Source organism: Notolabrus celidotus, chromosome 7, assembly GCF_009762535.1.
Source record: "Notolabrus celidotus isolate fNotCel1 chromosome 7, fNotCel1.pri, whole genome shotgun sequence".
Classification (NCBI taxonomy): Eukaryota; Metazoa; Chordata; class Actinopteri; order Labriformes; family Labridae; genus Notolabrus; species Notolabrus celidotus.
In genome coordinates, this window is record NC_048278.1 from 282,950 (window position 1) to 295,917 (window position 12,968).

A 12,968-nucleotide genomic window follows, 5' to 3' on the forward strand; every position below is an offset into this window, starting at 1 on the left:
ACATTTGAGGTACTACTGATTTTTTGCACTTCTGCATTTGCTTCATTTTTCCGGCTGTAGGTTGTCGCTCGGTCAATCCTAACACTCTGCAGAGAACAGACTAAAGTAAGGACTTCTTTTGAGACAGTCAGATGTATTTAGATCCTGGTGAAAGAAAACATATGACTCTGTGAATTGATATAGACTCCTTTGGATTCTGGCCACCACATACATCTCATGTGCACCTATGATTAATGTTAAATGGCATTACCCCGAGTCAGCTGTTGTACTCAAGAAAACTGATGACAGAGCTGCAGAGACAAAAGAGTGTGCTGCAACGAGTGGACCACCTCTAAGAGCAAGGCATTGAAGCATTCAAAGTATCTTCATAATCATCAAATAGTTTTTAGTTTGATGATTATTGAAGTTGTGAAAGAGAACAGGAGAAAGAGAGGAGCAGACATGATATAAAGTACATCCAGATGGCTGCTGCTGCTGCTGTGTTTGTGTGTGTGTGTGTGTTTCATCTTATCTCTGCCAGAGTCTGCTGCTCAGGTGTTTTATTGTGGAATCAGTGGCAGACATCTTATCTGATGCTGGAAGTTATGCACATGCGCACAATCATTCATTTATAGTAGCACCCATATAAACAAGTGTAGACATGGACAAGATAACACTTCAACCTGCATGAGATGGTAATGTTAAGTTTGCAGGTACCAGCAGGATGTATTCGGGTTTTTCCCCCAGAAGAAAATACTCTCTGCATTTTTCCTTAAATCAAGATCAATATTTGTTTCATAGAAAACAAAGTGTTTAAAATCTGGAGCATCTATCAGACTGCAGAGATGTTGCTTAACAGTTAAGGAAGACATTAAACTATCTGCATGAAATGTTCTTATTATCAAGGGATAGAAATCTGTTTTCAAAGCAAAGGAGTGAAATGTTTGAAGAAATGAAGGTAACATCAAAACTATTTGACATTTGAAATAGATTAGAACAAAAATTACTACAAAAGAAATACAACTTATACTCGATAACACTCTGTTGGTACGTCATCTGACTCTTATACTAAAAATAAATAATTACTTGTAAGAATTTCACCACAAACAGGACACTTTTCTAATATAGATTTTCTGCTGCATCCTGGAACCAGTAGGGAGAAAAGAGAGGACAAACCTGCAGTGCACCCTGGGAATTTTTATGGGCCTTGACCAGTCATGTCAAGTCAACGTGTTTATTGATGTTTCCATTGCTTCAAACAAGGACCACAGAATATAAACATAGACTACAGAGAAACTGAACACATGAATGATCAGGTGATTTATAGACAGAGACACATAAAGAAGCTTAAAAACTCCAGACTCTTTCTAAGGTTTGCACTGAGTGGCATGTTGAGTTCACAGCACTAAACATGCAGCAGACATCGTGGTGTTCATGAGGGGAGGATGCACAGATGTCTGCCACAGGGGGGTGCTGCCTACATTTTTAGGCATTACATAAGGAACGTGCATTTGGGAGTATTTGAAGACATGATGACACCACTGTGACATCACCATTACATGTTACAGGTAATATAATGATGCTTATAAAGCTAGGACCCTCATTTCTGTTGATAGTAAGAACTTGCCTACTTTGGGGGTGTATCCACAAAGTCATATATTTTCCATGACCCCCGTGATCTCTTTCAAGTCTTTATGAGCACTAGATCCAATGAAATGTGATTCGCCTCTCACAGCTGATCTGTGCGGTGATACATGGGCTCTGGATCTGAGCGGCTCAGGTTGTTAAAGGCCAAAGGAGCAGGATCGAGTTAAGCTAACTCAGGCCTGGCATACAGAACATGACGTGCTGGTGTGCTCTCACTCACTCCTCCTATTTTACGACAAATTTCATCACACAGGCTTTAACCTGATAAATTAAGCATAAAGTATTTAAGATCTGTACATTTTAAATATTCACTCTATTATAAAAGTCATCAAAAACAAAGCATACGCCATTTTTGCAGGAGAAATGTGTCATTCATGATAAAGTGCTTTACCTCTAGATGCGGGTGTGAGTCTGAGGGGGTTTGTGTGTGAGCTGCTAGTAAATAACAAGTAAAGGCATGAATTTGGCCTTGGGATGTAAGAATATAGCATAAATCACAGGGTCATGAAACTCAAAGTGACACTCAGGAGTGATGTATGGTTGCATCTGGTGGAGGCACGTTGGCTCAGCTCCAAGCTGGAGAAGGAGTGGAAAGCAGATCTGCTGTTTTAACGTCAGTGCTGTGCATATGAACACTGATATGTAAACATATGAACATAGAGCTGCCCCCTCTTCTTTTTTAAACCGTGGACATGCCGTTGCACTGCTTCTCTCTGCTTCACTCGGACACAAACTGAACTGGCTTTGCCTCTGGACGCTCAGAGTCAGATCAGCATGAGCTGCCCGTCTCTACTCCCAGTCTTCCTTTCCGAAGAAGAGGATGAAGGCCTCGACTCTCCCCCCTGGTGCGACGACTCTTTGGAGCTGTGCGAGGAACATGAAGAGAGCCTGTCCATGTTCTGTTTGGATGACCTGGAGCCTTTGTGCAAACAGTGTGCAGCTGTGAGTCACGCAGGACACAGAGTTTACCTCCTGAGCGAGGCTGCAACTGACTGCAAGGTAGGACCACAACACAACTAAAGCTCTGGTCATAAGACACACTGAACTCAATTGTGATGCCTCTTTATGAGCTGCAAGAGCAAAAGAGACCAAAACTGAGTAATTGCAAGAAGCAGGAACAGCCTTTGTTAACGTCCCCCAAGGACAGGATAATTAAGGAGATCCAAATGAAGACTCTGTCCACAGAGGGCGACAAAATCAACAGAAAGTTCCTCACAGGAAGCTTAAAACAACTCAAACTAAAAGAAGACGAGGTTATGCCTCTCAAAGGCAGACAACTGTTTCCATTTTCATTCTCAAATTGTACTGTTCCTTTAAATCTTCTGTCTTGTTTTAAGTTTAACATTTGCTCTCTTTTCTTTCCCGCCTGTTTCTATTTACTTTCTTACTAATCACCCGGCTGTGCTAAATACTTGACTCTGATTGGTCGAAACCTCTTGACCACAGTTATTAATTCTGATAGCTTATAGCAGGGGTTCTCAAAGTGTGGGTCGGGACCCCCTGGGGGGTCGCGAGACACAAATTGGGGGTCGGGAGAAGTCTTCCAGAATGTTTTTTTCTTTTAAGTTATCTAAAAATAGTACATTTTACCCATTATAGTAAAAAATATCTACAGAAACACTAGCTAAACTTGAAATAAAACCTTGAAAATAGAAATTGTAATGAGTTTTCTGCCTTTCTATGTTGCCAAATGACTTCTAAGTTTAGGGTTAGTGAACAGTGAATTATCAAAAGCATCAGTAGCAGTAGGTTAGTAGTTCATAACAGCACAGGAAATACAGCCACATGCTCATATAGGTAGGCTAATTTTCTGCAGACCAGCTAAATGAAGCCACATTAAATCTTTTTGAGGGACAGTGGGGGTCGCGAGTCTTTGCCACCTATATTTTAAGGGTCGCGGGCTGAAAAGTTTGGGAACCCCTGGCTTATAGGACAACCTGATCTCACACTTCATGCATATCAAATCACTTAAAGGGAAGGAGTTACAGCTCATAAAGTGTACTGTTTATTATTTCATCCCTTCCTGTTGACGCTGTGACAAAAAAGTTACTTTCCGATCCCATTGGAGGACAACAAGGAGGATATTTTGAATATTACTCTCAGTTTTTTTAGAGAGCCCAAAACTTGGATTGGTGGTTAATGGAAGACCAGAATCAAGTAGAGAAAAGAGGACGAGAAACATCTCAGAAATTGGCGAGGGATGTTAAAACACAAGGAGCTGCGGGGTCAAAGAAGTGTTGACATAATTGAAGGAAAGGTACAGGAAGGAGACATTAAATAGGAGCTGCTGTTGTTTTCTGCATCTGTTAGGAATGCCAATAAAAAGACCTTCACTTTAACTTTACAGACAAATAAAATGAATGTGATTTATAATAAGAGTAAAGCAGGATAACGTTTAGACTTTACCATGAATTAAAATGCTAATTTAAAGTTAATTGACCTCCAAGTAGGTTGATGAGAATACCACTCAATCATGGAAGCTCTCCCAACCTTCAAATCATTTTTAAATCATTAAAATCATCTTTGGATCAATGCTAAGTGTCACCTTGTTTGTATTTTTAGATGGTATAATGTAAAGCTGTCTGGAGGTTATGTGTAAAAGAATCTCTTCAGGGTGGACACGACCCAGGCGTCTTACATATCCACAGACTAACCATACATTATCCCTAATGACCTATGACTGTGACCCAAAGGTTCATGTGTCGGTGTGACATAGTTCACTCTGCAAATAATCCAGGCTGGAGTTTGGTACTGGAGGTGTCCTGGTTTGTGCTTATGGTTAGAGAAGCATTGTCCTCAAGAGTTTCAGCAGGGATTGGCAGTACTTGGGAAAACAATCTCAACCTTTCGACAGTTATATGAAGTAGTTTCAGCTTAAATTAATGTATCTGAATAGAAATCTGCATGCAAGCTTCCAACTTTGACCCCATCTCCCTTCTTAAGTTACTAGTCCATAAACAGTGTTGACAAACTGCAACGGATGTCTGTAGTCCTCTATGTGTGTCTGCACCAGAAGCCCCAAAAGGATACCATTGCTCCCAGAGGTTATATCATCATCTGAGGATAGCCGATGGGTTCTAAGATTGGCATACCAGTCTCTAGAAAGTCTCACATGCCGGTCGAATGATCTGGTCGAGCTTCTTTCCAACCACAGAAACGAGACGTACAAAGAAGTCTGAAGAAACAAGTGTAGTTTGGAGCCCTTAAACTGGAAAAGATAACACTATGATGCTTCATTTATCAACCTGTCATGTGTTAAATTGTGCAGTCAACAGAGATGCAGACAAAGACGTTTTTACAGTTTTTGATCTTTGTTTTCAAGCCTCAATGATTAAAACTGTCCAGGAATATTTGAGAGGGATGAAACGGTGAGACAGAAGTCAGAATAAATGTTCGTGTTTTGGTGTAAACAAACATGTTTCTGATTCTCCCTTTCTTCACATTGATCCTCTTCTGAAGTGCTGGTACAATCTCGCCACAGCTTTGAGGATACCACTTAAGCAAAACACCGGAAATCGTTCCTCTTATTCCGCCTCAGAGGCAATGCAGCATCGAGCTGAAGGACTGTCTCTGGAAACAGAGCAGCTGGCAGGAATTCACTGTTTCCCTCAAGGACTCTTCAGCAGGGGCCGTGATTGCCAACGAGTGCGCTTCAATGCTGGTTTCCTAGTTTGAGCCGCCTGCTGCCACAAAGCCAAACCAAACAAAAACACAAAGACATCAAATAACAGTAGAGCTCCCAAAAACACAGACTCGTTCAAGATCTCAACCCTGTTATTTTCCAGGAGGCGAGGCAGCATCTCATGTCTGTTTTTTCATTACCGAGCATTCTGCGACCTCAGCAGGAGGATATTTGAACAAGCAAGCAGTCAGGCATTTTTTTTTATCCCCTGTAAATATTCATCTTCCTGCCCAAACAGATGCTGCCTTGTATTAATCCTAGATTAGTTTATATAGGCTGAATTTAGAGCGACTTTTAAACAGGCACCAAGATGAAGACTAAGCTGGTACTGCTGTTTTCATCGGGTCACAAATATATGTTTACACCAAAAAAACACATCAAGTTTGACCTTCACCTGCACACACACACTCAAAACAACTCCCAGATATGCTGGTGACTCCTGAAATAAAGTCAGTGCACTGTGCTGCCTCATGAATTGGGCTCTTATAATGATTGTTATCGAACAACAACTGCCGGAAAACACATGTGCTGCTGATAACACCCCCCTGCTGTAGTTGTAGTGTTTGCCACAGGTGTAGAGGTGCTGACTGACTGCAGCAATTATCTACAGAGCCTTCTTCAACACTGTACAGTGTTATAATAATCACACTACTACTTCATGGTTGTTAATTGTCTTCTGACAGCCTGCAAACACAGAAATACAGATCTCGTCACACTTCTGCTGAAAGCTGGGGAAAGGAAATGTTGATGTTTGGTCCAATGTTTACTTCTGAACGGTAATTCAAGACTTTGTATTGATCCGTGTTTGATACAGTCCAGGGTTCAGGTGCAGCTCTAACTAATGCTTTAATATCAAATAATAAAAAGAAACAGCAACTCAACTACATCCTAACATGTGACGTGCATCATGGAGATACAGAAAATATTAAAATAAGGTGCAAGTACCTTAAAATTGCACTCACTACATTACTTTTGATGACATATTTATTGATATTCTGCCTATAAACACTCACATTACAAATGTGCCCAACACAGCTGACCTCTACCTTCACGTTCTCTCCACACACTAAATGAGGTGATGTCCTGTAACACTGAGGGCTCAAAAGGTTGTTTTCTTTTCGTCCACTAGGAGGAGCTAAGAGCCTCCTTAAACGGACTGAAGACAAAGATGGTTCACTTTGAGAAATCCACACAGACCTGGGAACAAGCGTCCACTCATAACAAGGTAGAACAGGGACTCAAACTAAAGTACAAATCAGTCCTAAGCCTTCTTTCCTCACACTCTCCTGTTCCTGTCCTCCCAGGCTGAGGCCAAATTCACAGAGGAGCAGATGAAAAAAGATTTTGAGAGTCTCCACCAGTTTTTGAGAGAGGAGGAAGCAGCCAGGCTTGTTTCCCTCAGGGAGAACAAGGAGGAGAGGAAGAGAGAGGCAGAGCAACAGATCCACAGAATGAACCAGGTGATAAAGTCTCTGGAGGAGAAGATCCAGGTGGTGGAGGAAGAGCTGGATGCAGATGGAGATGGAGTGGAGTATTTGGAGGTAACTTCTTTAAGCCAAAGAATATTCACTTGTTCGATTTAACCTGTGAACACGCTGTTTCTTTTTCTGCAGAACTACAAAGACTCAATGAAGAGGTAGGTGACACCTTGTTTTTGTTAGCACCAATCATCTATAACTCTAAATAATCATATATATGTTCTGCAGTACCTGCTCAGGTAACAAGGAGCCGCAGCAGATTTGCAGACCTCTAATAAACGTGTGTGAACACCTGGGTAACCTCCAGTTCACCGTGTGGGAGAAGATGAAACACGTCACCCCGTACAGTCAGTCTCCTCTATCATACATGCTACTCCTGTCCACCTTTACTCCCTGTGTCACTCCCTCTGTCTCTCTTTGTCTCCGTCAGCTCCTGTGACCTTTGACCCCAGGACAGCTGGCTGGTCTCTAAGAGTGGCTCCTGGGTTAAACAGCGTTTGCATCCGCCCTGGACCCTCACAGGGGCTGGACCTGAGTCTGGATGTGTCTGTCCCAGATAGCCCGAAGCGTTTCCACCCATACTCCTGCATCCTGGCAAGAGAGGGCTTTGACTCGGGAGTGCACTGCTGGGATGTTCAGGTACTGTGTCATCAAACATCTGTGCAGTATTACATCATATATTTGTTTTTCTGAAGTACTCTGTCCTGCATTTTTGTTTCTGTAACACACACGCAGTGCAGAATAAATCAGCATGCTAATACAAGATAGCTTTATTGCTCTGTTAAGGTAGCCAGAGTCAGAACTGATTGTCGGTTGTTTCCCATCTTTTTCCCACTGGGCATGATTATTTAACAATATGTCTTGTTTAGATCTCATGTGAATAACTGTGTGAAACACTATAAATACACTACCAGTCAAACTTCTCATTCATTTATTGTAATGATTGTAAACACTGTAGATTAATCCTGAAGACATCAAAACTATGAAAGAACATATGGAATTATTTAATGAACCAAAAAGTGTTAAACAAAGCAGAATCTGTTTTAGATTTTAGATTCTGTAAAGTAGCCCCCTTTTTCCTTCATGACAACTTTGCAAACTCTCTCAGTCTACTTCATGAAGTGGTCTCCTGAAATGGTTCTAATTAACATGAGCCTTGTCAAGAGTTCATTTGTAGAATGACTTGCCTTCTTAATGTGTTTGAGACCATCAGTTGTGTTGTTCAGAGGTAGGGTTAGTACACAATGGATAGTCCTATTTGACTACTGTTGTAATCCAGATTATGGTAAAACCAGATTATTTCATAGTTTTGATGTCTTCAGTATTAATCTACAATGTTGAAAAGAATTAAAATAAATAAAAACGCTTGAATGAGAAGGTGTGTCCAAACTTCTGACTGGTAGTGTATATTTCAGTCAGTCAACTCAAAACTTAATTTTAGCAGCATGATATTGTCTTTGGCATCCATGCTCCTAACCTCACCACTCCTTGCAGATATTAAGGAGTGATGACACAATATCTTAAACCTCCTTTGATCAATCTATCTTTATTCATATAGCGCCAAATCCCAACAACCATCAGCTGAAGACTCTTTCCAAACAGAGCAGGTCTAGACTGTACTTTATGTTCTATTATTAACAAAGACCCAACATCGAGACAGGATAAGATCCAGTCCCATCTTACAGACAGGACTCAGTCTGATCTCATCTTAATCCACCATGAGCAGAGCACTTTGCAGCATTTAGCAAGTTACAGTGGCAAGGACAAACTTCCTTTAACAGGCAGAAACCTCCAGCAGGACCAGACTCATGTTAAACACACATCTGCTGAGAACGTGTTGGAGAGAGGGATAGAGGGAGATGAAGAGAGAGAAATAACAACAACACAGCTCATTCAGATTCACCTATTCTGTTACAATGATGATGACGAGTATATGTACTATTTTAGGAACTTCAAATGAATAGTAATAGACTGTTATTAATACTTAAGGTGTTTACAATAATATAATATTGATAACAGGAGTAGGAATGAAAGTATTCAGAGCCTACAGGTGGATGCTGGGGAAAGTTTGAGCACAGCACTGGTGTGGGGTCGCAGTGGCATTGGCAATAGAGAGGCAATGACCAGAAATCCTGCAGACCGCCTGATTGGGAGGATACGTTTGTCAGGACATTGTGAGAATGAGGCATGGCAAATGTGAAAGTCGTGCATCTGGAGTCGCCTGCCTGAACTAGCTTGCAGGCTGTTCAGATCAAATATAAATACTTGTGATTTCTTCATAGTTCGACAACAACAACAACATCATCTTACCAGAAAGAATTCCTCAAGCGTAACCCGACCCCTACTGCCGACACACACTGTCACTATGTGTTATATATCCAGCCTGGTTCTTAAAAACACATTGAGAGAATCACTGCCAAATATGTAAATCACTATTACTCCGCAGATTAATATATTTATTTGCTTGTTTTTTTGTCATTATTGGAGGTTACTTTTGAGAAACATGACTTCCTGATTGGGAACTAGGGCACCAATTCTACCTTCCATCCACCCGTCAGTCTTACCTCTCCGCTCTGTTGGTTTCATCAGGTTGGTGACACCAGTAATTGGACCGTGGGTGTAGCGGCTCAGTCAGCGTCCAGGAGGACAGAGTTGGAGGCCTCTCCAGAAGCAGGACTCTGGTGTATCAGTCTGAAAGACAATAAGTATCAAGCCCTAACGGCTCCCTCTCAGGACCTGAATCTGGACGACACACTTCAGCTGAGCAGCATCTGTGTGAGACTGAACTGGGATGAGGGGACTCTGGATTTCAAAGATGTTGATACTGACACACATCTGTTCACGTTCAGACATCGCTTCACTGAGAAGGTGTACCCGTACTTTGAGAGCATATCGTTGTTTGGAGGCTTCGCTGTGTCGTCACAGAAAGTGGAGGTCAACGTGGGGTCAGATTTTGTCCCCGTAGAAGATACCGAGGAGGCTGAGGAGATAAAAAGGAATAACAGCGTATCATTGATATACAGCAACAGCACCACGCCAGAGTGTGGATGTCTGACTGAAGATAAAAACACAGTGATTTGTCCTGTGAGAGAGGAGAAGAAGAGTAAACCACAAAGGAGCGCCGGGAAGGGCAAGCTTGTGAAAATCAAACCAGCAGGACAGGAAAAGACGAAAGAAAACAAAGCTTCAGTGAAAAATCAGAACAGCAAGCCCAAGTTCAGTGTTACGTATCATGTGTCACTGAACAGAGCGCTTCACTTTATCAAAAAGTTATCAGGAAATCATGAAGAACTTTCCACTACTCAGTAATGCTGTAGTTTAATATCCATGCTATCAGATGCCTTCAAACAGGACCCAGGCTTTCAAACTCTTATTAAAAAAAGCTACAACCAAGACTAGGTTGGACCACATTTCATGTTAACAACATACATATAAAAAGCTGTTAGCTACCATCTGAGGACAGCAAACATTTGCACTCAGCCACTTATGGAGCAACGCCTGCAAGCTAGTTCAGGCAGACAACTCGAGCTGCAATGCCATACACGTCACATGTCCCACTCTCTTATCCATCATCCAATCCTGCCCTCTGCCTCTCAAATTGGCGGTCTATTTAAACTGGGAAAAATCTCCCATCTCTCCCTCTGCCTGTCAACGACTCTGCTGCTGCATGCCATTGCTGATATTTTCTTCTTCCCCGCCGCCTCCCCAGCTTCCACCTGCAGGCTCCGGGGGTGTTTAGTATGTTTTGCTCATCACTCCTCAATGTCTGCATGTAAACTTATCTGCAGGGAGTGATGAGGCCGGAACCTGGGCGCCAAACATGAATATGTATTTGCTGCTAAAATAAACAATTTAAACATGAGTTGTCTGACTGAACTTAGCAAACATTTCTATTTTAGAATCACAAAAAGAAAGCCCTACTTTTATTCTAGATATTGGCTCTAATCTGAACACATTCATATAAGCCTGAGTTCAAACTCAGCTGATGTATTCAAGCTTAAGCGAGTGTGACATCACTGCAATATGTCTGCCATATGAATATAGTTTATAGAACTGTATTGTTTCAACACTTAATCCCTTCAGAGGACTCCTTTGACGGTCAGCTGACTTTTCATCTATCGCCAAGAGGTTCACATTTGTGGTTTTGAAGGAAGGAGTTATTGGATAGATGACTTTGACATTGGCACAGACATATGTGCCTCTATGGATGAATTATAATTAATTTGCTGACCTTTGACCTTTCAGTTTGCAGCATCATGGGTTGGGCAAGCTTTGGTTTATGTAAAAGTATTCAAGATAGTTCCCGCCAGTCTGTGCTAAAAAAATCTGTTCTTTGTAATTCAAGACAGTTTGCAATTTGCCATACGTTTGCATTGCCTCTTGTTAGCATGTTAGCATTAAGCTATGAGCACAGATATAACTGATACAGCTGCTTACAATGAAGAAGTACAGAATCATGATTTCATTTGGTTTTCAGTGAGTGTGATGGAGATGAATATTTGTTGTGTGCTAACCGTTGTTTAAAAGGTAATACATTATCTGAAACTGCGTTATATAAAAACTACAGTGATGTGAAACTTGAGTTCCCTTTTAAAATAAAATTGAATTTATGTCCCTTAATTTTGCGTTTTATTTTCATTTTTTTTCATGTATTTGTTTGGAATTACACTGACTTTAAAGATACAATTCAAGATACTGTGAAATGTAGTAAAAAGTGTTTATTTAAAAAAATTGTGACAATCATAGTGATTAATACTTAAGGTGTTTACAATAATATAATATTGATAACAGGGGTAGGAATGAAAGTATTCAGAGCCTACAGGTGGATGCTGGGGAAAGTTTGAGCACAGCACTGGTGTGGGGTCGCAGTGGCATTGGCAATAGAGAGGCAATGACCAGAAATCCTGCAGACCGCCTGATTGGGAGGATACGTTTGTCAGGACATTGTGAGAATGAGGCATGGCAAATGTGAAAGTCGTGCATCTGGAGTCGCCTGCCTGAACTAGCTTGCAGGCTGTTCAGATCAAATATAAATACTTGTGATTTCTTCATAGTTCGACAACAACAACAACAACATCATCTTACCAGAAAGAATTCCTCAAGCGTAACCCGACCCCTACTGCCGACACACACTGTCACTATGTGTTATATATCCAGCCTGGTTCTTAAAAACACATTGAGAGAATCACTGCCAAATATGTAAATCACTATTACTCAGCAGATTAATATATTTATTTGCTTGTTTTTTTGTCATTATTGGAGGTTACTTTTGAGAAACATGACTTCCTGATTGGGAACTAGGGCACCAATTCTACCTTCCATCCACCCGTCAGTCTTACCTCTCCGCTCTGTTGGTTTCATCAGGTTGGTGACACCAGTAATTGGACCGTGGGTGTAGCGGCTCAGTCAGCGTCCAGGAGGACAGAGTTGGAGGCCTCTCCAGAAGCAGGACTCTGGTGTATCAGTCTGAAAGACAATAAGTATCAAGCCCTAACGGCTCCCTCTCAGGACCTGAATCTGGACGACACACTTCAGCTGAGCAGCATCTGTGTGAGACTGAACTGGGATGAGGGGACTCTGGATTTCAAAGATGTTGATACTGACACACATCTGTTCACGTTCAGACATCGCTTCACTGAGAAGGTGTACCCGTACTTTGAGAGCATATCGTTGTTTGGAGGCTTCGCTGTGTCGTCACAGAAAGTGGACGTCAACGTGGGGTCAGATTTTGTCCCCGTAGAAGATACCGAGGAGGCTGAGGAGATAAAAAGGAATAACAGCGTATCATTGATATACAGCAACAGCACCACACCAGAGTGTGGATGTCTGACTGAAGATAAAAACACAGTGATTTGTCCTGTGAGAGAGGAGAAGAAGAGTAAACCACAAAGGAGCGCCGGGAAGGGCAAGCTTGTGAAAATCAAACCAGCAGGACAGGAAAAGACGAAAGAAAACAAAGCTTCAGTGAAAAATCAGAACAGCAAGCCCAAGTTCAGTGTTACGTATCATGTGTCACTGAACAGAGCGCTTCACTTTATCAAAAAGTTATCAGAACATCATGAAGAACTTTCCACTACTCAGTAATGCTGTAGTTTAATATCCATGCTATCAGATGCCTTCAAATAGGACCCAGGCTTTCAAACTCTTATTAAAAAAAGCTACAACCAAGACTAGGTTGGACC

The 12,968-nt window shown here is 41.5% G+C and overlaps 1 protein-coding gene across 1 annotated transcript; it reads left to right on the top strand.

Moving 5' to 3' along the window:
- Positions 1 to 4,939: 4,939 nt before the first annotated feature.
- Positions 4,940 to 12,870, top strand: LOC117815489. Its single transcript, XM_034687237.1, has 7 exons — positions 4,940 to 5,017; positions 6,438 to 6,849; positions 6,922 to 6,944; positions 7,015 to 7,133; positions 7,217 to 7,425; positions 9,376 to 9,870; positions 12,151 to 12,870. Exons 2-7 carry the CDS (start codon positions 6,640 to 6,642, stop codon positions 12,868 to 12,870), a joined length of 1,776 nt encoding a protein of 591 aa, XP_034543128.1. The 5' UTR covers positions 4,940 to 5,017; positions 6,438 to 6,639.
- Positions 12,871 to 12,968: the final 98 nt, after the last annotated feature.